This window comes from Rissa tridactyla, chromosome 4, assembly GCF_028500815.1.
Source record: "Rissa tridactyla isolate bRisTri1 chromosome 4, bRisTri1.patW.cur.20221130, whole genome shotgun sequence".
Taxonomy (NCBI): Eukaryota; Metazoa; Chordata; class Aves; order Charadriiformes; family Laridae; genus Rissa; species Rissa tridactyla.
In genome coordinates this window covers 74,464,073-74,488,113 of record NC_071469.1, presented here as the reverse complement: position 1 = coordinate 74,488,113, position 24,041 = coordinate 74,464,073, and the positions used below count along the sequence as shown (strand labels likewise).

Below are 24,041 nucleotides of genomic sequence, written 5' to 3'. Positions count from 1 at the left end.
GGGGAGATTTAGCTGAGATGTGAGGCAGAAATTGTTTGCTGTGAGGGTGGTGAGCCCCTGGCCCAGGTTGCCCAGAGAAGCTGTGGCTGCCCCATCCCTGGAGGGGTTCAAGGCCAGGCTGGACGGGGCTTGGAGCAATCTGGTCAGTGGGAGGTGTCCCTGCCCAGGGCAGGGGGTGGCACTGGGTGGGCTTTAAGGTCCCTTCCAACCCAAACCATTCTATGATTCTATGATTCCCATAGACATCATGATCTGGCTCCAACTCAGCTCGCACCGAGCCATGGTGGTTACATGAGCATCAGCTGAGCTCTCCTGGTCTAGGCTTGAAGCCCATGGGATACCACTGCAGCACAGCACTTCTGTTGCGTCATCTTTCATCCTGGGCAAATTCGTACCCTACCAGACATCACGCTGTCCTTCAGCGAAGTGCTTCTCTGGCTTCCTTGCTGCCCAACGCGGGAACAGCTTATCTCCTGGTACTTTGTACCTGGCTGAACCCCGGGAGATGCTGCCCACCTTGCCATGGTCTTCCCCCTTGGAAGCGTTTGGCTGTTCCCTAGGGGTCAGGATGTTTGCTCAAATGGCCCTTTGCTGGGGACGAGTTTGCCTTTTCTGAGGGGACTCAGAGCGTCGTCCATCCTCACCTTTGCAGCACAGAGAGGTCTGCCTTGGTGGGGTGGGAGTTGTTTTGGGGATTGTTAGCTCCTTTTTCGCCCCTTTCGTGGGTGGGCGGTTTTTTTGAATCACTCCTATAATGCAATTAAAGGTGTATCCATGGTGAATGGTTTTGGCTGAAAAAAGAAAGGAGTGGGAATGCGGCAGGAAATTTTGAATGTAACTTCTCTGGTCAGAAATGCTGAACAGTTTCAGTATCAATTTCTATAGCAAAGAAAAACGATGTGGATTTCTGGAAAAGTTATGGAACTTTATATTCCAGTAATAGTGTAAAAGGAAAAGAGGCATGTTTGTTTAGCTTATCAGAAAGTATTTCTGCAACTCTTCCCCAAAATTAATTTTAAAAAAATATTGCACCACAAATTTAAGCAGTAAGTGCTACTCCAGTTCTGCAAGAACTGAATTTCCCCCAAGTTTTCTGTTCATACTCCAGGCCAGAAAGCCGATTCTCCGTGCGATGCCATCCGGAGCGACTGCCTTGCCAGCCCCGCAGGGCTGTGTGTGAGATCCAGCCGGCCTGCCAGTCTGCCGGGGAGTGTGGCGGGGAGATGAATCTTAAGAAAGTCTCTCTTGGAGTTTATTTTTAGACGAAGATGTTTATTCACTGCTCTTCTGCTTGTCTGTCGCTGCAAAATTTATGTCCCTCCTCTCACTCCGAGAAGGAAGAGCATCTTCACTGGAGGTCCTGCTTGTGCTGCCCTGGCTCTCACAGACCTCCTGTAGGACGTGGTCTTCCTCCTCCTCCCTCCCGTTTTAAGGCACTTGCTCCTGGGATTAGTTAAATTATATGGTGAGGGGAACAAATAGTGCTTCCCCATGAACACTACAGGCATGGGGCAGAGTGGCTGGAGAGCTGCCTGTCAGAAAAGGACCTGGGGGTGTTGGTCGACAGCCGGTTGAATGTGAGCCAGCAGTGTGCCCAGGTGGCCAAGAAGGCCAACAGCATCCTGGCCCCTATCAGCAATAGCGTGGCCAGCAGGACTGGGGCAGGTCCCACCTCGAGTGCTGTGTCCAGTTTTGGGCCCCTCACCACAAGAAAGACACTGAGGTGCTGGAGCGTGTCCAGAGAAGGGCAACGCAGCTGGTGAGGGGTCTGGAGAATAAGTCTTCTGAGGAACGGCTGAGGGAGCTGGGGGTGTTCAGGCTGGAGAAAAGGAGGCTGATGGGAGACCTTCTCGCTCTCTGCAACTCCCTGAAAGGAGGGGGTAGCCAGGGGGGGTCGGTCTCTTCTCCCAAGGAACAGGCGATGGGAAAGAGGAAATGGCCTCAAGTTGTGCCAGGGGAGGTTTAGGATGGATATTAGGGAAAATGTCATCACGGAAAGGGTTGTCAAGCATTGGAACAGGCTGCCCAGGGAAGAGGTGGAACTACCGTCCCTGGAGGTGTTTAAAAGCCGGGCAGACGTGGTGCTGAGGGATGTGGGTTAGTGGTGGGCTTTGTCGGTGTTGGGTTGATGGTTGGACTCAATGATCTTTAAGGTCTCTTCTAACCATAGCAATTCTATGATTCTATTCTATGATTCTATATATCTACCAGACGTCTTGCCAAATAGCCTGAGAGCATCTTTGAAGGAGCCACCAAAAGGAAAGGCAGGGACCAAGTCAACACTTAACCAGCTGGCACAACCAGGCTGCGCCTTCAGCAGCTTGACCGTCCCACGTCATTACGTCTGCCGGGTCTTTTGAGTAGGTCCTGTTTGGAAAACAAAATCTGTACTTTGCTTGGAAAATGGAAATAAAATATGTATTAATTTACGGTCTTGTGGATACTAAATACAGCTAATTAGGAACTTGTGTGAAGGGAAAGGCTAATTATAGCCAGAGTGTTCAGAAGTAGGAGGCCAAGTCTGTTCTTTGCCTGATAAGTAAGTGGACAGGGTGCAAAAATGCCATATGCCTCTTGATCCATAGGTGACCTCCGGGGTGTGCTGCATAGCACGTGCGTGGGCCAACAGCTGCCTGCCCTTCACATCCACGTGGCTGCAGCCAGACATGGTGGTGTTATATTGCAGCAAGGAGCTTTTCTGATAATGAGAAGAGGGAAGTCCTGTGACAAATTGCTTGGGAAGGGTCCAGGGCTGGAGGCCTTCAGGACCAGACAAGGCAAACGTGAGCTGCGAAGTGGCTGATGCCAAGATTTATAAGAGGAGAATTTTATAGCGAACGACTTTTAAAACCCATGTGATGCCGTCTTTACTTTTTTTATCTGAACAGGTGTCTCATTTGATTTTTTAGAGCCTTTCGGGAAGGCTGAGGGTCTTTCATATGTTAATGATTTCATTTATCAACTATTTAAGTGTCTGTTCTCTTCAGGTTTCTTCTACTGATTATGTGCCAGGCAATCAGTTTTGGGTCTCCGCTTTTGAAGGGATTTAAGAGTCGGGTGGAGGGAAAGGAGCGAGAGGCAGGTCTGAGTGTTATTCTAATTATAAGAAAATATCTCTTGGAAGAAAACAGGCAATTATGAGCAACGAATTTAAATCAGCCACTCGGAGGCTACAGCACAACACATGCCTGGTGGTTTTTAAAGGGGTGAGGGGGTGGAAGATAACCTCTCCGTCATCCCGGAATGAGGTTTGACAGGGGTGTTTCATGGCCTGGCAGTGGGTTTGTTGTTGGGTTTGGGTTTTTTAACTGGAGGGAAGGTGTGGGTGAAACAGAATTGGCTTTGGTTTCTGTTTGAAAAGCCTCCTGCGTTCGGTGCCATCGCTCCGTGGGCGCGCTTTGGTGGTGGTTGGAGTTAATAAAAATTGGAGAAGCCGTCAATGTCCCCAGGCTTGGTAAATGTCAGCCAATTTGGCCGATGTTGCTGAAAACCAGGGCTGGAGAGCCCCATCGGTCAGGCGGTAACACTGCGAGGCAAGGCGAAGGTGCGGGGCTGTCGCAGGGGGGGTCTCTGAGTCGTGGGTGGCGCAGGATCATTTATATTTTACATCCTGTAGTCTTAACGAGATAAATAGTGACCTTTAAAAATGCCAGCAAAGAAACTTCGAGATGCTCAATAACATCAAAAAAATCTCCTTTTTCAGCCATTTGATACGCACAGGCACACAGCCACGAGAGCCCGGTTTTAGGCATTGGTTCGCAATGCCCGGTGAGGGATGCTGGGCACCGGTGTTGGCACCAAAATCCCAGCTGTGGCTTGCACAGGTAGCACGTCACAAGGGTGTTTTCATTACTCTGTGCCAGAATTTGGGCAGATGTGGGGCAAGTGCATATGGAAGTGGAAGGCTGGAAGAGCCGTGGCGGGGCTTTGAGCAGCCTGTGCTCCGATGTGTGCACCCACCGTGTGAAGAAAGAGATGGGATGGGGCTCGGACCTCAGCCTGGGTAGACCAGAGGACCCAGCACTGGGCGATATTTCCCCAATTGCCGGTGGCTAAAGCAAGTTGTCCTTTTCCCACGCCTTCCTTCTCTCATTTTTCAATGTCTCTGGCTCACGCCCCGGGTTGTCAAACAGCGAGGCTTTCCGAGGCTCTCCTGAGAGCCGTCCCCTGCAGAAATCTCAAGGCCGTCCTTTCAACGAGGCTTTTACGTTTGCTCCTCGCTGCGGATGCGCGCAGCCGCCCGTTCGCAGCAGCAGACGTCAAGGCCGGGCGCCGGGGACGTTGCAGAGGGAGAGATGCCTTTTTTCACCCTCCTCTGCCTCTTTGGAGGCCACCACGCTCCTTCCTCAGCCGAGGCTTGCCAGCGAAACACTCTGCGGCAGGGTAGTATCTGTGGTGCCGAAGTCTTTCTAACCTTGAACTAATGGACCAGCTGGATGGAAAAGAGCAGGCTTGGAGATGTGCCTCTCCAAGAGCTTCTGTCACGAAGCAGCTTCATTGCGCAGCAATTATTATATTATCTCCATAAATATTTTAGCTTCTCAAGCACAGCCAGGAGGAAATAACTCTTCAGGGTGGAATTAATAAGACCAAACCTCATTAAATCTCCCTAGGACAGACTGACAAATGTTTTAATAAGACGATGGGAAGGATTCCTTTGGAGCTGGTCTTCTTAATGACTTGTTTTTGCAAGGCCGAGTAAGACATTTGCCAGGGGAGGGCCTGAGGGACTGCTGAAGAGGCTCGGTCTGAGCACACGCGTGTCAGACCCGGCTCCTGCGAGCAAATGTCACAGCTGGGTTGGCAAACGGCCAGAGGTGGTTAAATGGAGAGAGGGGGCGGGGAGGGGGGGGAACGTGCTGCTCTTTTAATTTCAGAGCTATTGGACTGACTGGCCTGCCAAAAAAGTACCAGGATTCCGCGGACACCCCGATATTCCTCTGCCCCGCCTGGCGTAGCTTCGTGCGCAACATCCATCCGTGCAGAGCGCCGCGGTGGTGGGGAGTTAAACTGAGTTTTAAAGGAATGTGGGAATCGCCTCTTTAATTTTTCCTAAAGCTGAACTAAGATTATAGGCTGTGGCAATAAAATCCAAACGTTTAACTACACGCACCCTCACAGCCTTATATTCTTAGCAGCTGGCACCAGTCCGTGTGCTCAGACAGCACTCGGCTTCATAAATATGGTTTTCCAAAAGGAGCAGGACCTGTTCACAGGAGGCTCGGGAAGGGCTGGTCAGGGAATTGTTCCGTGGCGTTCACCGGAGGCAGGCTGTAGAGCCTTGGAGAACAGCAGAACAGTGGAGGCAAATAGCAGCACGTTACCCCATTTATTTGACACATGGATTGAAATGGAAAAGCAGCCGGTGCGCTCCTTGCACCTCTGGAAGGGAAACGGAGCGTGGGATAAACAGCACGGAGCGAGCGGAAAATCAGCCGATGGGCTCGGAGTAACCGTGGGCAATACAGTGCGTCCATCAGAGAAGAAGACAAGGCAGCGGTGGCGCAGATCTCGCTGGAAAGGGACAATAACGGGGAATGGCTGTAGTGCTTGGGGCAGCAGCGGGGTCTCGGGGCGGGGGGACCCGGGTGCAGCCCCCAGCTCCGTGCCCCGCTGCATCCAGCCCCCACACTCTGGCACGGCAAACCACGTCCCAGAAAAACAGCACTTTTAATTAAAAGAATAATCCAATCAGCTGCTCGAAGGAGCGTGCACAGCTCCGTGTTCAGCAGCAGGAGCCCCTGGGGGCCCGCGTTAAATCCGTGAGGAGGGACACTGCCCCCAACCACCGGGAACAGCCGTTCCCTGCCGGAGCCGTCAGATCCCCTGTGCCAGCAATCAGCGCAGGGCTGGGCGCGAGAGGTAATCAAAACCTATCCGTAATTATAGCAGGGCCTGTTTGAGCGCCTGATTAACATATTTATGCCTTGGTTACGGGCAGGCTGCTGGTTGCAGGCAGGCAGCAGCCGTGGAGTTTGGGGGGGTGGGTGGGGGGACCGCAAAAGAAATTGTTTCGGATCCCAAATGAAATGGTATGTCTTTGCCAAGGAGATTTATCGATTTAATACACCCTCCTTAGCCAGAGTGTGGATAGTGGAAGATGTGTTAAATGATAAAATAGTTGCCTGGGCGAAGGGGTGGATTTGGGCCGGTCTGGGGCTCTTTCCAAAGGCTGCCGGCAGAGGAAGATGAAGGGTGAGGTGCCTTCACAGCGAATTCAATACACTGCCTGTACAGAATTGTTCAGGTGTGATGTGTATGTCTGTGCGTATATATGTACAGGACCATGCTTGGAAAGAATACACACACACATATATATATCTAGGGTATATTGCACATTCTGAGCGAGTTGTGCCTATTTTTCTAGGGATAACAGAGACCGTCCAGCTATCCAGGAATATTTGTGAAAGCATTCAAATTTTTTCCCCCCATCCAAATGCTCAACAAATGTTTTCGCATCCCTGCCTTGGCTCTGTTGCTGTTTATTCATCTGGCGGTGGTGCCTGTGCTTCTCACGGAGGGGGCCAGTGCCGTGCTCCACCAGCTCCGCATCGCTGGTCCCGGGGCTGCCTGTTCATCCCTCTCCTTGCCTGCCCAGGGCGAGGGAAAACAGGGCAGGACTTGTCAGGAGATGTCTGAGCTCAATGTGGTGGCCCTGCTGTCCCGGGGGCAAGGGCTCGGTTTGCAAAAACGCAGAATCAGCCCCCTCTGTAGCAGACGGGGAAGGCAGCCAGCCCCAGGAGGCTGCGGGGTCTCGTGGCACGTCGCCCTGGTAAAATAAGGCAAAATCCCCAAAGGGGAGAGTGAGGAAGACATCGAACTTCAGTTCCCCTGGTGAGGCAGAGGCGGTCCCGAGGCAGTCCCGATGGGGACACTGCTCCATCTTGCTCCTCATCCCTGCTCATCCGCGTGACTGAGCCGTGACTCACCGGCTGTGCTTGGTTTCCAGGGGTTATGAATCTCCATGATAACAACCAGCAGGTGAGCGGGTTTTTCTAAGTTGGCTGACCTTGTTTTCAAACACCGCCAGGCCGTGGAGGAAGGAGGAAGGATCTTACCAATGCTTATAGATACTTAAAGGGTGGGTGTCAGGAGGATGGGGCCAGGCTCTTTTCAGTGGTGCCCAGGGACAGGACAAGGGGGAACGGGCACAAACTTGGACATAGGAAGTTCCATCTCAACATGAGGAGGAACTTCTTTCCTGTGAGGGTGGCAGAGCCCTGGCACAGGCTGCCCAGAGAGGTGGTGGAGTCTCTGTCTCTGGAGACATTCCAACCCCGCCTGGACGCGTTCCTGTGCCACCTGCTGTGGGTGACCCTGCTCTGGCAGGGGGTTGGACGGGATGATCTCCAGAGGTCCCTTCCAACCCTACCATTCCGTGATTCTCTGAGATAACTTGGAGGCGACACTCGGTCTTACGGGTTGTGTTTCTGAGGTTTTGATGATCTCCGGCCAGGGAGATCCCCCCTTCTCCTGCCCAGTCTTCTGACGCATCTCCCCGTATCCCGCACCGATGCCGGCTTTCCTCCCTCCGACCCAGACGTCGGATAATGGTGGTGCTGGTGGAGCACACTGGGCTGTGCTGGGGAGCTCTGGGGCTGTGGTCCTGCTTGGAGAAAGGCTGAAAAGGACTGGAAAAGGCAGGGTGCCATGGGTGCTGCTAAGTGCGTCCCCCAGACCCAAAGAGCATCCCTTGGTCCTCGGGCAGATCTGGAGCGCCCTGAGCTGGTCCTATCTCCGTTGGATCAGTGTCCTGGGACGGGCTGTGCTGGTGAAAGACCAACTCAGTGCACTGATCCCTGCCCTCCTTCCCCCTTCCTCCCTGCCACCCAGCAGGGCTACAGCAAGCAGCTGCAGCAGATCATGGACACGCGGCACTTTGCTTCAGCATCACTGTCCGGCGGTGCTCGCCATGTCATGTGTGTCCCCCAGAAATACTGTGGCCGTGACAGGGAGGGGAGCAAGTTTTTTTTCGTGTTACAGAGAAGTCATTAACTGCCACGCTAGTTAGATGCTCAAAAAGCCACCAAGAAACTCATGTTCCCCTACCAAATCAGGGGTGACAAAGCAGCTCTGCCACCAGTTTCCCCAGAAGTGTTTTTCTTCAGCTCATTCTTCTTTTATGATTTAAAATAGGAGATAAAGGCCCTCTGGGTACTTGCGGAGCTGCTCCAGTTGCCATGGAAATAACCCTTGTTAATCACTTCGCCATAAAACAAGAATAATTTGCTTTGGGGAGCTTGGGGTACTCACGTTGTGCCGCTGTGTGCTCAGGTAACTGGTGGTGCTGGGACCACTCCAGTCTCACCCCCAGTTTGGTCATTGCTGGTGGCATGGAGGGAGCCAGGAGTCTCTGTCCCCATCTCATGGCACCAAGAAGTCGTAAGTCCCAGAGGAGTCCTGTGCCAGGAGGTGCCGGCACGCAGGGACGGGCTGCCCGGTGAGGGTTTGCCTGGGCCACGTGCTGTCCCAGCAGGCACCGAAGGGTTGGAAAGAGCCTGCGGAAAACATGATGCGAGTGAGTCTGGGTTTAGAGAAGTCTTTTTTTCTCACCACAAGGTTTTTTAGCTCTGATGCTGAGTGGTTAGCTTCAGCCGGACATGATGCGGCCAGTGGCCTGGCTGGTGTTGGGCTGGTTGGGCTGGGGTCAGACCAGCTGGGCTGGTGTTGGACTGGTTGGAGCGGCATTGGGCCAGTGCTGGACTGGTTGGGCCAGTGTTGGACTGGTTGTGCCGGTGTCGGTCTGGTTGTACCAGTGTCAGTCCGGTTGTGCCAGTGTCCTGCCTCTGCTGGTGGCTGGCAGGAGGCAGAGGAGCAGGACCATGCCATGAGCAGGATGTAGCAATGCTGTGCTGGGGAAGGGGCCCTGGGTGCTTTGAGCAGATCACTCGTGCTGTTAAAGCATTTTATTAGGTGTTTTTCTGTCTTGGGAGGGTTTGGATTACCCCGGGAGCTTCTGTTGCTTGAACAGCTTGTCCTCCTCCACCAAAGCTCCCTGGGAACAGCCTGCCTCCTGCTGAAGGCATTCCTGCTCCACGGGCTGGCTCCATCCTCCATCTAGCCTCAAACGGACAGGGCTTTTCCTCTTCTCCCTCTTCAGAAAAAAAAAACCAAATGCCGAAATATGCTAAGTCTCTTGTCTCACAGTGCGGGACCCGGGGGAGGCTGGCGGAGGACGGGGGGAGCTGCCAGAGCTTTCTGCCGCTGGCTTGAAGGCATCTGCAGCTCGTGGCTCCCCGGGGAGAGCCACGTTAGTCATCCCAGACCCCTTTTACTTCAGCGCTGGGTTGCCCGTACTGTTGTGGGCTAAGGCACTAAACAACACACTGAAGCTCCCAGGGGAGGGATCTCCAAAGCACAGGAGGGGCCATTTCCCGTACCTGCACCCGCTGGCTCTCGCCGGGCAAGGCAATTGTAAAGTAATTTAAGATCACAGTAAAGAAAGCAACCATGGGGAATCACCTCTTTACGTTGCTTTATTTATCCATAAATGAAGCGGTGCTGATGTGCCTCCCTGCCCGCCCTCCCTCCCATTGCAGCCTCCTCAAGTCTGTCCCAGGGGTGACGGATGCTGGAGGGGCTACGTACTGGGTGACCTATAGATCCTGGAGGGCTATATTGCTGGGTGACCTGTGGGTGCTGGAGGGCTATATGCTGGGTGACCTATAGATCCTGGAGGGCTATATGCTAGGTGACCCATGGATGCTAGAGGGCTATATGCTAGGTGACCCATAGATGCTGGAGGGCTATATGCTGGGTGACCCACAGATGCTGGAAGGGCTATATGCTGGGTGAGCTATAGATCCTGAAGGGCTATATGCTAGGTGACCCATAGGTGCTGGAGGGCTATATACTGGGTGACCTATAGATGCTGGAGGGCTGTATGCCGGGTGACCCATGGATGCTGGAGGGCTATATGCTGGGTGACCCACAGATGCTCTAAGGGCTATATGCTGGGTGACTTATAGATCCTGAAGGGCTATATGCTAGGTGACCCATGGATGCTAGAGGGCTATATGCTAGGTGACCCATAGATGCTGGAGGGCTATATGCTGGGCAACCCACGGATGCTGGAGGGCTACGTGCTTCCCGTGGGGTGGGACAGCCCGTGCTCATTCCTCCTGTGGTCCTTACAGTCGGGGACACAGAGGGGAGGAGCTTGCGGGTGGGATGTTGGACGGATGCTGCCCCAGCCGGGTGCCCGCCGGCACTGGGTGGTCGGTGCAGGGTCTCACCGCGCTCCCTGTCTGCCTTGGCAGGTGTACGAGAGCGGCAGCAACGTGGACCAGTTCGTGACCCGCTTCCTGCTGAAGGAGACGGCGAACCAGACCCAGTCGCTGCTGAGCTCCGTGGAGAGCGCCGTGGATGCCATCGACGAGCAAACCAACCCCGCCAGGTCTGCAGCACCGCCTGCCCTCCTCCCCGCTGGTTTGGGTGGAGGGAGAGGAGGAGGATGGTTTTGCGGGGCGAGGGAAAACACAGCAGACAGTGCGCAGGAGCAAAGGGGAGCTGGGCGAGCGGCTGCCTTTCCCTTTGCCTCCCTTCCCAGCTTCCCGAGAGCTCTCAGGGCTTTCCTCCGCCGCCCTGTCCTGCCCTGTCCCTGACTCTCCCGCAGCTCGAAGGGTCCCTCTTGACCCTTTCACCCACGAGCGGTGCGGGGAGGGGGATGCAAACCAGGGGGGCAGCACCCCAGGGATGGACTGGGGGGCACTGACTGCACAGGGCTGCATAGGGGGCTCTTCCCCAAGCAAAGCTGTCCAGGTTGAAGCGTGGGCGCCAGTGGCACGGCAGCTGTGTCTGGGGTGTGCTGGGGACGGTCCGCGGCAGGTGGCTTCCCGTGCCAGCGATACTGTCCCTCCTGCTGGGGCACCCAGTGAGTGAAATCCTCCGCAGGGGCAAAAGGTGCTTGTGCATGGGGGACAGGTCCCATGTGAGGGGACCGTCCCCATCCCAGCAGCCCAGCACATCTTACCAAGCTTGGAGAAGATGGAGGAGATGCTTTCAAGATTTCTCAAGTGCTGCTAGGGCTAAAACATAAGGGGTACCCGTCAGCATAGCCCAAACCTCAGCGGAGCCCCACCTTGGTGTCACAGTGTCACTCGCCTCCCCCGAGTACCATCGTCACAGGCTGTAAGCAGGACAGGTTGCCACGGAAACCGTTCATCAGCTGCTCATGAAGCGGATCCATCTCCTGCCATACCTGCTCAGGGGATGCCTCGGTTTCCCTGAGCCGCGGGCAGGCAAAGGGACCAAGGCTCGCGGACCCCAGAGAGCGAAAATCCCAGCCTCTGGCTGGGACGCCACACGACGTACCCGAATGCTTCATTTCAGCCAGGTCTCGGCATTTTGGGTTTCAACACCAGCATCAGGAGCGTCCCAGGGCAGTGTCAGCGGGCTGGTCTCGCAGGAGCCATTGCATTTGGGACACAGTGAGACCCTGGGCAGCTCTGGTGACATCTCACCAGCTTTCCTAGGAGAAATGCACTGGGTTCCATCACCCCGCAGCGCTTTCTTCTCCCCCTTTTGGAAGGAAACTGCTGGCCTGCAGCAAACCTTGCAAAAAACATGTGGAAAAAGCACAAGCTCCTGGGAACCAATGCGGAGGAAACGAGTCCAACATCAGACGGAGCAATTAGAGCCCATGAAAGACTTTGCTGGCTTTTATTTGCTGACATGTGGGCCCAGTTCATAATGAGGAGTATTGTAGTTGTTTCCTCATGGTGACAATAGCCAAAAAAAACCCAAAACCACCCCACGAAATATAATCTCACACATCTGCATGGAGACAAAGGGGTGGCCTAAAAAGCACCAAAATAAAGGGCCGTAAGACGAAGTGCAAGAGCAGAGCATCCAAGCCTGAGACACCTCATTAAATTGTGATTAAAAAGAAGTCTCTGTCTGTTCTCGCCTAATTTCCTGCCTATTGACGGGGGATTATTCAGCGCTGGCAGTGGGATTATTACACAGCCTGTAGCGACCGGGATGTTCCTGCCACCTTTATCGCTGTTCCCGCTTCCTTATCTTGGGGATGCTCTTTGGCAGCAGCTCGTCATGTCCCTGTGTGCTTGTTCAGGTCCACACCAGCTGAGTTTTGGGGGCAACAGTAGCCTGGACATTGCTCCCTCGGCACCAATGGAGGCAGCTGGAATTGCCCGGGGTAGCCAGAGAGGGTAGAGAGAGCAGCCGGCTGTTGTTGTGCTGTCTCCAGCCGGGAGCCAAATGGCTGGTGAGAGATGCCAAGAGGAGCCAGGGCTCCCGGGCACCTCCATCAGCAGGCAGCCAGCGCAGAGCTGCTCTCGCTGGAAGGAAACGCTGGAAACCCCTTGAGCAGCTCAGTCTCTCCCTCTGCGGCTCAGGCTTCCCATCGGTGGAGGAGGAAGGAAAGAGGGGGTCATCCTTCCCAAAACCCATTCCCATCTCGCTGCACACAGATGGCGGCTGCAAACCCTGGTGGGGATGGCAGGTCTTAGCATCCTCTCTGGCTTCCAGATGAACGAGGGCCTGGGGGGACCGCTGAGGAGCTGAGGCTGGATGGTCTTTGATGTCTCAGGGGTACGTGTGTGCACACCCACTCCTTTTCTCCAAGAGGTGTTGCAGGATGAGCCAGGCCAAATGGGCTTTGTAGCCCCAGAGGAAGAAGCAAGGTAGAGGAGATGCTATGGTGGATGTGTCTCCATCCTCCAGGAGAACCATTGCTGGACCCTCTTGGTGGGACACCAACAGCCCGAGAGGATGAGGCCAGGTGGAGGAGATGCTATGGTGGCTGTGTCTCCCTTTGCCAGGAGAACCGTTGCTGCAGCCTGTTGGTGGGACACCCAGCCGGGCGGGCGGATGTTCCCTGCTCATGGGCAGCAGTTCGGCCATGGGCAGCCTGTGTGGTGCCCGTGTGACAGCAGCTTTTCCCGTGTGTTAGTCACCAACGCCATCCGACTGCAAACCCAGCCCCGCTAAGGTGCGGCCAGCTGGCCGGGCACAGCTACCAGTGCCCAAAAAAGTTGCGTGTGTCTGTTCAGGGGAGAAGAAGGTTGTGACCCCCCCCAGACCAGGTGATGCTGAAGGACGGGATGGGAGGGAAGCCCACGCTGCCTGTGTGCAGTGTGGGCACTGCTGCTCTCCATGGGGTCTGGCGTCGGTGGCAGAGCTGCCAAAAAGGATGCTTGTACCCGGCTCTGCCCTCCCTGACGGCCCGTGCGCTCTCTGGTTGCAGGCACTACCCCAGCAAGGCTGGCCACGGTCTGATGGACACCTGGTACGACAGCCCCGTGCCCAGCTACTCTCCCACCAGCCGGATGGTCCCCAGGGATTATGGGAAGAGCTTCCAGACTGGTAAGTGGTGGCCTCTTCCCAGCTGTGCTGGCAGCCTGGGGTGGCCCAGGGTGCTCGGGGAAGGGAGCTGTGATCCCCGCGGCAACATGGAGGTGATGCTCAGCGTCCCCGGAGGGCAGCGGGGCTCTCGGGGGTTGCCCATGGGTGCCTCTCGCTCCATCGCTGCCTCCCGGCTCCCCGCAGGTTCCCCCGACACCAAGGCGGAGGGCCTGGAGGGGCAGATCAACAGGCTGGCCGAGTTGATCGGCAGGCTGGAGGACAAGGTAAGGGCCAGCGTTTCCATGCGTGGGGCTGTCCCTTGGGTGTCCTCAGGGGCTTGGAGGTGGCCATGCCCATCCCTGTGCCGTGGTGTGCACAGGCCGCGGGTGGGAGCTGGGTTGCTGCTGCTGGTGTTGGAGGATGTTAACTTCTGATGAGCTGCCAGCAGCTATTGGATGTAGAATGATTAACTGGGCGTTTATTTAAACAAGAAAAAGACATAAGGAAGAAGTCAAAGGCTCTTGTAGAGGCAGTCTTACTCCATCTAGGGACTGAAGGAGAGAATGTTTCAGTGCAGGAGGTGTTTCTGAAATCCTCCTGGTTCTCATTTTCAGGGCAGAAGGGGAAGGGAGGCAGGAAGGCGGGGAAGGCAGTGGTTCAAGGCAGGAAAATACCGATTGCGGTTGCCAAAGAAATTAAGAGCATGCCAGGGTCTGGGGAAGGCACAAGTGAGCATTGAGGAGAGGTGGGTACCCCTGCTCCTCTGTCCCCGGGGCAATTCAGGGGCCGTGACAGGGTGACGGCTGTTTTGGGGCTGATGCGAGGAGGCGGTGTCGGGGATGTCTGCGGGGCTGGGAGCACGGGGAGCCTTGGCAGAGGGTCCTGACAGGAGGGCGCAAGCGGGTGTTGGAGCCTTCCCCTGTGGGGAAGGGGACATGGTCTGTCATGCCAAGTGCCGGGGAGGGGGGACATGCAGCTTCAGCCCACCCCCCTGCTTCAACTCCCCCCTTTTTCCCAGACTCTCTGGTTCGACCTGCACCAGCGGCTGTCGGACAGCGAGAGCACGGCTTGCACGGTGAGAGTCCCGCTGGGCTGCTGGGCTGTCCCTGCGGCATGGCATCCCACTGGGGTGGGGGTGGGGGTGTATGTCAGTCACCCTGTTTTTCGGGTCTCACGTGCGTCTGTGTTTTGGGGGGGGGGGTGCCCGGCAGTACCTCCTCCTGGTGCGGGACGAGATGACGGTGTCGCACAAGCACCTGGGCGAGTTCAGCAGCTCCCTGAAGCAGTACCTGAAGAGCGTGGCCGGGGAGCGGGATTGCTTCCAGTGGGTACCGCCGGCAGACGCGCCTTGGGGGGCCGGGGGCTCGGGGGGGTTGGGAGGGTGCCCAGCAGCCCTCGCAGCAAGGGGCACCCCACCAAGTGAAGGACTGAGGCAAAACAGCCAGGATTTGGGGGCGGGGGGGGTGGGGGTGTGGTGATGCTCAGCTACCAAAACTCTTTTGCATGGACTCGGGGGTTCTCCCCCCTCCTGGGCTGCTGGGGCTGGGGTCACCCCTCGGTGCCCACCCTACGGGGCGCGGTGGGCCTGTGGCTGCAGAGGCCAAGGCAGGAGGGAGGCGCCATGGCTCGGGGCTCACCCCTCTCCCGGCTCCTGCCAGCATCACCGCAGTGAAGCTGCCCGATGGGGTCACCTTCATCGTCTACGAGTTCTGGGAGACTGAGGAGGACTGGAAGAGGTAGGGGAGGGGGCGCAGAAAGCTCGGTTTTGGGTGGGGTGCTTGGGGTGCGGAGGGGTGTTGGAGCTGCCGAGCCCTGTCCCCTGTCTGGCGGCAGATCTGGTTCTCTGTCCTGGTGTTGTCCCTGTAAGAGGGGACAGGGGCCTGGGGGGGGTCTCTGCGCATCTCCCACCTGGGGATGCCTTTGGACATGGGGGCCGGGAGGTCTCGCTGTGCTGGACCATGGCGGGTGCTTTGCCCAAGGGGAGGGTGTGTGGGATTGCTGGCACCCAGTCCCTGCCGGAGGGGTGGGGGGGGCTGGGATGGTGATCTGGGGGGGGAGGCTGTCACCCCCTCTCTCCCGCCCGGGCACAGGCACCTGCAGAGTGCCACCTGCAAGGGCTTCCAGCACGTCAAGGTGGACACACTGAGCCAGCCCGAGGCCATCTCCAGCGTGGCCGTGCCAGGTAGGAGGGCGGCCGCCCTGCGGGGTGGGGGGACAGGGACCCCCGGGTGGCCAGCACCGCTCTGCTGTCGGGGAGTTGGGGGGGGGGGGGGGCACAGGGTGGGGGACAGCGCGGGCTGGGCTGCGGGGGGGCGGACAGAGAGGGGTCAGGGTGATGCGGGGCCGGGCAGGGGTGACCCTCCGGTGCCATTCCCCCACAGCCGCCTGGTGCACCCTGAGCCGAGAGTGACCGCCGGTGCCGGGGGGGCCGCCAGCGCCTGTCCCCGCTGTGGGGTGGCTGCGATCCCCAGCATGTCTGGGGGGGGGGGGGTGGGTGGGAGGTGTCGATGTGACCTGTCTGCAGTGAAGGAAACCCCCGTGTGCGTCCCCAGCACCCCAGAGATCCCCCCCACAGCTACCCCATCACCTGGGTCACCTCTCTGGGGGGTGTGGGGGGGGGTGTGTGTGCGTGTGTTCTGGGGTGGGGTGTCCCCCCCGGGATCTGCCAGGGAGGGGCTGGCAGGGTTTTTGGGGGGCAAGCCTCAGGCAGGGGCAGGTGGCGTGCGATGGGGAGGGGGCGAGGCAGGGGCAGGTGATGAGGAGCAGGGGTGGGAGTGGGAGGCTGGAGCTCCCCTGGGGGGGGGGTAAGCTGGGGGTCCCTGCATCCCCAGGGCCACCTGGGGAGGGGGCTGGGGTGTGAGGCTGTGCCTGGCACAGCGTGCGTGTGTGCCTGCAGGGACGGGGACCCGTCTCCCTGGGCGGGGAGGTGGGTGTCAGGGTGGTGGCAAAGGGGGATATCCCTTAGTCCTGCGGGTGCGGGTGGTCCCAAGGGGTTTCCTTTGTGCGTGGTCGGTGGCAGCGGGTGCCTTGCAGGCGTGGGGGTGGCTGCCCCCCCCCCCCACCCCCTCCCCCCAGCCCCCTTGCCTGGGGTCTGTACGTCTGTCTGTGTGTCTGTCTGTCCGTCTGTGCGTGTGCAGCGCTCGTCCTGCCCCCACCCCGCCATGCCCGGGGGCCCCTCAGGGTGCGTGGCGATGCCCTGTCCTGTCTTTATTAGCCGCTGTACACCGGCGATGATGATGCCAAATAAAACCACGATGGGATCCAGCGGTGTAGCCGTGTCCAGGGTGATGGGGCTGGGGGGGTTGCAGTGGGGGGGCTCATGGCGGGGGTCACGATGGGGGAGTCCATGGCCCCTCAGCGCAGCAGCCCCAGCACGGCCAGGGCAGCGCTCTGCCCGCAGACGAAGGCGCCGCCGAGGACAGAGAGGACGCCCCAGGCGATGAGAGCAGCCCTGCGGGGACATGAGCAGGGGGACGGTGGGACAGAGACAGCCCCCAGAAACGTAGCACCCCCGGCTCCCCCGGGTGCGGGCCCTTCCGCGGGGTCTCGGCCTCCTGCGCCGTGCTGCTCCGCATCGCTCCCGGCGGGTGGCCGAAGCCCCCAGCAGCCCCTGCGGCTCGTCCCCTGTGCCCGCTGCAACAACACACGAAACCCGGTCAAAAGCCTGGCAGCCGCCACCATGAGACCACCCCAGGTTCTGCCTGCGCCTAGTGGGGCACAGACCCGCATCGCCCCCACCCCTACTGCCACCCTTGTCCCCTCCCGGTCTCCATCCCCAGCCCTGCCACCCATGGGTCTGCATCCCCCTGTCCCCCCCTTCCCCGGGCACACCCCCCCCCCCATGGCTGGACACTGAGCCCCTGGGATGCAGCACTCACCACCAGACCCCGCTGCTGCTCCGTTGCGGGGCCATCAGCACCGTGCAGCCTCCTGAGCTGCCCCGGGCAGGCTGGGACTGTCCCCTCGCTGTCCCCATCACCCCAGCTCCTGTTGTCCCCACTCCTCCAGACGGCGCTCCCGGGCTCACGCCCTGTCGGATCTCCCCGAGGGACCGCTCCAAGTCCTTGTTGCCCACCTGGGTGTCCCTGCTCGCCTCCTGCCTTGGCCCCCCAGCACTCTGGGGGCCACCCTTGTCCCAAACAGCCATGGGGCCCCCCCAGGGCACCCTCTTGGCCAAGACCCCAAGGTCCTGGGGGTGCTGCCTCCAGCTGCCAGAGGGAACAGGACTCCCCACATCACCTCCACCCTCACTCAGACTCTGCTGCTCCCCCGCGGGGACACGATTTGGCACACGCTTACCCCAAAATGGGCCAGCGCCATGCCAGGGTCCCCCTGACACGGGCTGCTGCCGTACCCCCAGCTGCTCCGGCCAGGAGCGGTGATGGGGACGCACCGCCCTGGCACAACAGCCGCTGACCACCTGATGGCACCGTGCCCCTCTGTCCTCCACCCTGACCCCCACCGGGCACCCCAGTGCCCCCACACCTCGTGGCTCTCCATCCCATACAGCCTTGCAAGGGGGCTGGTACCCAGACACCCCCCCCCGATGCCTGGGCTCCTCCCCGATACCCAGGCACACTCCCGATACCTGGGCACATCCCTGGCACCCGGGGTACATCCCAGATACCCTGGCACATCCCGGATACCCAGGCACACCCCTGATACCCTGGCACAACCCCATTGCCCAGGCACATCCCCAATGTCCGGGCACATCCCCGATGCCTGGGCTCATCCCGGATACCCAGACACATCCCGGATACCCAAGCGCACCCCCATTGCCCGGGCACACCCCCAATGTTGGGGTACATCCCTCCACACCCACCCTTCAGCCCCACCACAGACCCCACATCCCCCAGCAACTGCTTCTGCTTTTAGTGCCTGCAGGTGTCCCAAAGCCTCCCCCTCCTCCTGGGGCTCCCACCTTGGCCAGGGTGACCCCTGGGGACCGTGCCCGGGCCATGGGATGCTGCACCCTGCCCCTGCCCCGGCCCCCAACCCGCAGACACTCACTTTTTGCGTGGCCCGATGTTTCGTGTCCCGGTCATGCACACCAGGCACAGCCCTGCCATCATCACAGAAGCTCAGCCCCACCACCATGGCACCCCTCACCCAGGCCCCACCGCGGCATCCCCCACAAGCACGTCCCCCGCACCCCCAAAACGGGGCCAGGATGGGCCACCCACCACCACAGCCCCCCTGGTTCCTGCAGCGATGCTCTTGGCACCGGTGAGCCCTCCCCTCCCTCCCGTGGCTCACTCTTGCCTGGGAAGATGAAGATGAAGAAGGCGCTGATGCCCCCGATGAGCTCGATGACTTTGCCGATGTCAGGGACGAAGAGGGCGATGACGAGCGTGGTGGCCATCCAGGCCACTGTCAGTGCCACCCGGCTCCGCTGCTCGTGCGCCTCGGGCACCGCCACGGCCCCGCACTTGGGGGTCACCCACATGTCCCGCACCACCGACCTGGGGGGCATCAGGGGGGTCACGGCACCCAGCGGAGCTCCACTGGCCAAGGAGGGGGACACCCAGCTCGCCACCGCCCCCTCACCTGCCCAGCAGCACCACAATGGGGTAGATGGTGACGACAGAGATGCCGAAGAGCAGGCGAGCGACGATGACAACCGGGTCGTTCCCTGGGTAGGACATCAGGACGTCGGACGCCACGGCCTCACCGAAGGTCATGTAGCCATAGAGCCCTGCCGACGGGGCAGCGATGGTGGGCAGCCATGCCGGAGAGAAGGACAGAGGAGCCCGAGGAGGATGGATGAGCCCTGGGGACAAGGGACCCCTGGGGCAAGGAGGGGGTGAAGGGCTGCGGTGCTGGGGTTACCGGTGAGGGAGTAGATGAGCAGGCAGATGAGCATGGAGAGCACGGAGACGGCGACCCAGTGGGAGAAGCTCTGGTTGCGCATGCTGCTGTAGATGGCCACGCAGGCCTCGTGGCACTGCAAGGCACGGGCGGGACAGTGCAGGGACAACCCCCAGCACCTTCCCTCCCACCCATGGGTGCCCTATCCCACTCTCCTCTGTCCTGAGGGGCTTACATCCTGCCCTGCAGCCACCTCTCTGTCCCCTTCCCTGGAAACCTCCTTGCAAGGGATGGTGTCCCCCTGGTCCAGCATGGCTGCCAGCACCACCCCGGCAGCCGGGGACAGTGGGGACAGGGTGACCTACCTGGAAGCCGAAGCAGATAGTGGGGATGACGCTGAAGACGGAGGCCCAGGAAGAAGCCCTGTGGCACGGGGGGAGGAAGCGCAGAGCAGAGGGCATGAGGCACCCGGAGGCAGAGGGGACCTTAGTGGCATAAGCTGTGATGCCTGGATGCCACTGCGGGAACCTCTCGCCTGGTGATTTTGGGAGAAGGGGGGATTGCTGGGGTAAAAGTTAGGGCTGAGGGCTGGGCTGCCACCCACCCACCCACCGCTGGCCCCAGCTCAGACCCCCCTGCCACTGCAGGCCACCTGCACTGTCTCCAGCCCTGCCCCATGCCACTGCTGACACCACAGGGGACAGAGTGGGAGGGATGCGGGGTGACACCCCCCACCCCCACCCCCCACCTGGAGGGCTGGGGGGGCTCAGGTGAGCCCAGGCTCTCTGCCTGCAGGTGGTACTTGAGGACGATGACCAGGGTGAGGTAGCAGGCGGCCAGCGTGCCCAGGATGCTGCCGGGGCATGGGAGAGTGTCAGCACATGGACCCCTGGCACCTGGGGGGGGGGGGGGTCCCATGGCCCCACTGGGACCTGGGAGGAGGTGGCATGGGGCACAGGGTGCCCAGGTGGTACCTCGAGTATTTCTGGAAGCCAATCTCCCTGGGGACGGAGAGGGGGAAGATGACGAGGATGCAGAGAGCCGAGAGGGTGAAGCGCTGGTCCGCGTACCAGGGGGGCAGCGGGGGGACCCCGCTCAGCGTCCCGTTGGGGTACAGGGAGTCACACACTGTGGGGGGCAGCGGGGGGGGTCAGCTGTGCCCCGAAAGGTGGCCCGAGGGGGTCAGGACCATGGCAGGGCCAGGGAGCCCCACGTCCTCGGGGTGGGTCCCAAGAAACCCCTGGAGCTGCCCCCAGCCCACACGGGACCACCTTCCCCTCACTCCCGGCACTCACCGGCCCCGAGTGCGTGTGTGAGGTCAACTCACGTTTCTCCAGCTGGTCGCCCACCACCCTGAGGAGGGCCACGGAGATCATGAAGAGGTTGAGGAGGAAGCAGACCTCGCAGAGCTTCCCCACCGCCGCCCCGCACACCGCCCGGACGACCCCCTGGTAGGTGGGCTGGGCGCTGAGGGCCGCCGCGTAGCCCAGCACCGCCAGCCCGCTCACCAGGAAGACCAGCGAGCCCTGCGGGGACAGAAGCACCAGCCGGACCCTCCGTCACCCCCCAATCCCCCCGGAGCAGGGGGATCCAGCAGGGCCATGGCCAGGGACCAAGTTGCCTTGTGGCCCTGGGTCACACGGGCCAGCAAAAGGATGGAGAAGCAGCCGTACGGGATACTTTGTGTTTAGATTTGGGGGTTTGAGGACATGGAGGGGATCAGCCACCAATTTTATTTCGGGTTGAGTTAAAAGCCAGCTAAAAGGGTGGCTGCGGATGCCAAAGAGCATCTCTAAGAAGGAGAGGGTCCGCACCAGCACCCCCAAAAGCCGGAGCAGGAGAACCCCACCATCCCTTTGCCCCGTTCCCCGGGCCGGCAGGTTCCTCGCTATCCTCAAGGGGCTGCGTTCCCCGCAGCCCCTCGCCCCCGTCCCCCGCCCCGCATGGGGCACCCCCCGGTCGTCCCCCCCCTTACCATCTCCACCAGGAGGGCGGGGGCGGCCCCGCCGGCCCTGCTGAAAGCCCAGGGGAAGCTCAGCAGCCCCGCGCCCAGCGCCGACTTCAGCATGATGAAGACGGCGCCGGCGGAGGAGAGCCCGGCGCTGCCCCCCCGCCCCGCCGCCGGCAGCAGGGGCCGGCCCTCGCCCGCCGCCCGCTCCATCCCGGCGCCTCCCCGGCAGGGCTCTGGGACGGGGGCGGGCAGGGGGAGCGCAACCCCCTCCGCCCCCGCGGACCCCCCGCCCCCGTGGGGAGGGGGCAGGAACCGGCCGCGGGATCCCCCTCCCCACCCCAACCCCCGCCCGGGCAAAGCCCCGTCCCGATCCCACCCCCGGCTCGGGTGCAGGGGTGGGGGCATCGCCCCGAAACCCCCCCGTGGGCCAGCGGCGCGGGGGGGGACGACGACGGACCACGGTTCGTGGCATCCCGCTGGCCCACGTCCCGCGGGCATCCCCACGTCCCAAAGAGCGGTGGGAAAACCAGCAGCGCCAGCAGCTCCCTGTACGGGGCCGGGCTGGGGGCTCCCCGGCGCGGCTGGGTTCCCTGCATCCATGGAATTCCCACCACGGGGCATTTTGGAGCATCCCGGGCCGGGGGGTGGGGGGGACGGGGAGGCGGCTGCAGGCAGCGCCCGTCGGGCCGTTTGGCTGGTGGATGCGCCACTGCTCGCGGGGCGCAGGATGGGGCCAGCACCCCTCCGTGTCACCACAGCAGACGAAAGCCCACCGGGGTGCTCCTGCCCGCCAGAGACCCTATCCCTATCCCATCCCTGCTCCACACAGGGAAAGGGGGTGCCAGGATAACAGGATGGGGCGACTGATGCTGCAGGGGACCCGCATGGGGGAGGCTGCACCCCACGGGGGACGAGGGGCCCGTCCCCTCCAGGGGGGGACACACAGGCAGCAGCTCTGTGCCGCTGCTGGTACATGCCCCCGCCCTGGGCTCAGCACACGGGACCCCAACGCTGGCTGACAGCCCCTAATGCATTTTTGATTTCCCAAATATGCACCCTTCTGATCTCAGTAAGACGGATAAAGAGACTTTAATCAGCTGCTAGGAGGAATTACGGATGGCTAATTGTGCCTGCCACCTCCACTACATCTCTGCCGCCTACGGGGCTTATAACCATTTAGAAGGGCCCTTCCAGGCCTTCATTAGCTGCACACCAAAGGCTTCAGAAATAATTGGCCTCTACGATTTAGAAATTGGCCACTGGGCTGTAAAATACCAGCCACTGGGAAAGGCTCTTATTCGGACTGGCGCTTTGACACAGCTTGACTCTGGTTTCAAGGCTGCAGCGGAGCTGTAATCTCTCATTAGCGTTGTGCCGAGAGGAGCGAGCCTCCTCATTAGCACCGACACCAAAGCCTTCCAGGCTCCCTCCGACTGGAGCGCCTCAAATCAAAGGGACGCAGCCCACCCCCCATGCCGGCACAGACCCCCGGGCGGTTTCCCCGCTCAGTGGCTCGGGGCTCCCTCACTCTTATTTTTCCCCCCTTTCTCCCATTTATCTGGGTGCAAGCCATAACCCGAGGGTCCCTATGGTTCGGCAGCTTCACCCACTGCTGTGTTGCCTCAGCAGGTGCCCTCCTCCCCTTACTTTTCTGGAAAAAGGGCTCCCTTCGTTTGAAGACAGTCAAAGGTACAAAGGTGCCTTTGTTTCGGACAGTCCTTGTTTCGGACAAATGAAAACGCAGACATTAGGCTTTGCTACCTGCAACGTCTTCTGAGGTCTGGCCCTTGAGATTTTACACCTTTACTGACAGCTCTTTCACGACCAGTGTGACTGGCAGAGCTGTGGCTGGCTGCTCGTCCCACGAGAGACCCCGATGCCATGGGTGAGTCGGACAAAATCCCCTCCCCGTCAGCATGGACAGAGCGGGAGGAGCAGTGGGCCCCAGCCCCATTGGGATGGCGCAGCAGCCCAACCTTGGGACCGTCTCCTCAGCCCCAGCGAGCTTCCACTAACAGCTCCAAAGTGAAAGCTCAGTCCCTCCTCTGGCACAGCAACAGGATGTCAGCTCTTCCAGCGCATCTTCGGAAGGGAAGAGGCAGGCTGGGGAGAGGCAACCGCTCTCCAGGTTAGGGAAAATGGGTTTTCCTGATCCTTTCTGCAGGACGCTTGTGCACTGTGAAACCTATTCCATGGCCACCTCCTGGAAGGTTTGTCCCAGGCCGCATGGAGAAATGTTCTCTCCAGCAGCGCCCTTCCCAAGGCCCAGCACCACCATCCATGATTATAAGCCCCGAACAGGGTGGGTGCAGTCAGACGGCCCAGCAGGGCTGTCCCTGGCACCTTCTCCCTCCAGCCGTGTCCAGGGCTGTGCAGGAGCCGACGAGCTGCCCAAGAGCCCACCAGTACAAGCCACTTCCCTGCCTGGGCACCACTTTGTTCACCGAGGTAGCCACCAGCTCCCTGCTCCTCCTGGGATAAGGCACTCTTATTTGGAGCAGTGATAAAAGCAGCTGTCAGGGGAAAACTCGCAGCTTCGCTACAAAAGAGAAGCCATTTCAATGATGGCAACATTCACCCACACTGCGTGGCTAGGGGCAACTTGTGCCTGCGTCCTTACCTAAGCCCATAACAAGTCGTCGGCTTTCAAACAGGACAAACCAAAGGCCAGAGGGCTTTTGGCTTTGTGACACACCACACTATGCTGTTAGGTGCCATCCACGCCAGTTTCTTACACAGCTCCTCACTGAGCTGCCCTTCGGGAGCTCTCTCCTCATGAGCTGCTTCTGTGGTTTTGAAGGTGCTCAAAACTCTGGGCTCACTCAGGGCTCCCCTTTAACGCTCCAAAGGAAAGTCTACAGCCCGGGATGCTGCTGTTAAGGATAAAGAGATGGGGGAAAGAGGGGGAGACATGAAGTGTTTTCTCTACTCAACAACTTGCGCTCCGTGACTGGCAGTGGGAGGAAGGGCCATCTAC

General features: G+C 59.7%; 2 protein-coding genes across 2 annotated transcripts in view; one reads left to right on the top strand and one right to left on the bottom strand.

The window, feature by feature from the left end:
• The window catches only part of NECAB2 (N-terminal EF-hand calcium binding protein 2), an 85,186-nt gene extending 69,420 nt beyond the window's left edge, over window positions 1–15,766 (top strand). The window contains exons 6-13 of the mRNA XM_054200291.1: window positions 10,260–10,396; window positions 13,208–13,326; window positions 13,510–13,589; window positions 14,324–14,380; window positions 14,517–14,629; window positions 14,964–15,041; window positions 15,396–15,487; window positions 15,687–15,766. Of these exons, the coding sequence (XP_054056266.1) occupies window positions 10,260–10,396; window positions 13,208–13,326; window positions 13,510–13,589; window positions 14,324–14,380; window positions 14,517–14,629; window positions 14,964–15,041; window positions 15,396–15,487; window positions 15,687–15,715 (705 nt within the window). The 3' untranslated portion in view covers window positions 15,716–15,766. The remainder of the gene's footprint in view (window positions 1–10,259; window positions 10,397–13,207; window positions 13,327–13,509; window positions 13,590–14,323; window positions 14,381–14,516; window positions 14,630–14,963; window positions 15,042–15,395; window positions 15,488–15,686) is intronic.
• Window positions 15,767–16,659: 893 nt separating this feature from the next.
• Window positions 16,660–21,274, bottom strand: SLC38A8 (solute carrier family 38 member 8). Its single transcript, XM_054200451.1, has 10 exons — window positions 21,089–21,274; window positions 20,441–20,639; window positions 20,088–20,241; window positions 19,862–19,966; window positions 19,479–19,536; window positions 19,135–19,249; window positions 18,853–19,000; window positions 18,568–18,767; window positions 18,316–18,367; window positions 16,660–16,756 (listed from the first exon to the last, which is right to left on the bottom strand). The coding sequence occupies exons 1-10, from the start codon at window positions 21,272–21,274 to the stop codon at window positions 16,660–16,662; spliced, it is 1,314 nt and encodes a 437-aa protein (XP_054056426.1).
• Between the last annotated feature and the right edge of the window lie 2,767 nt (window positions 21,275–24,041).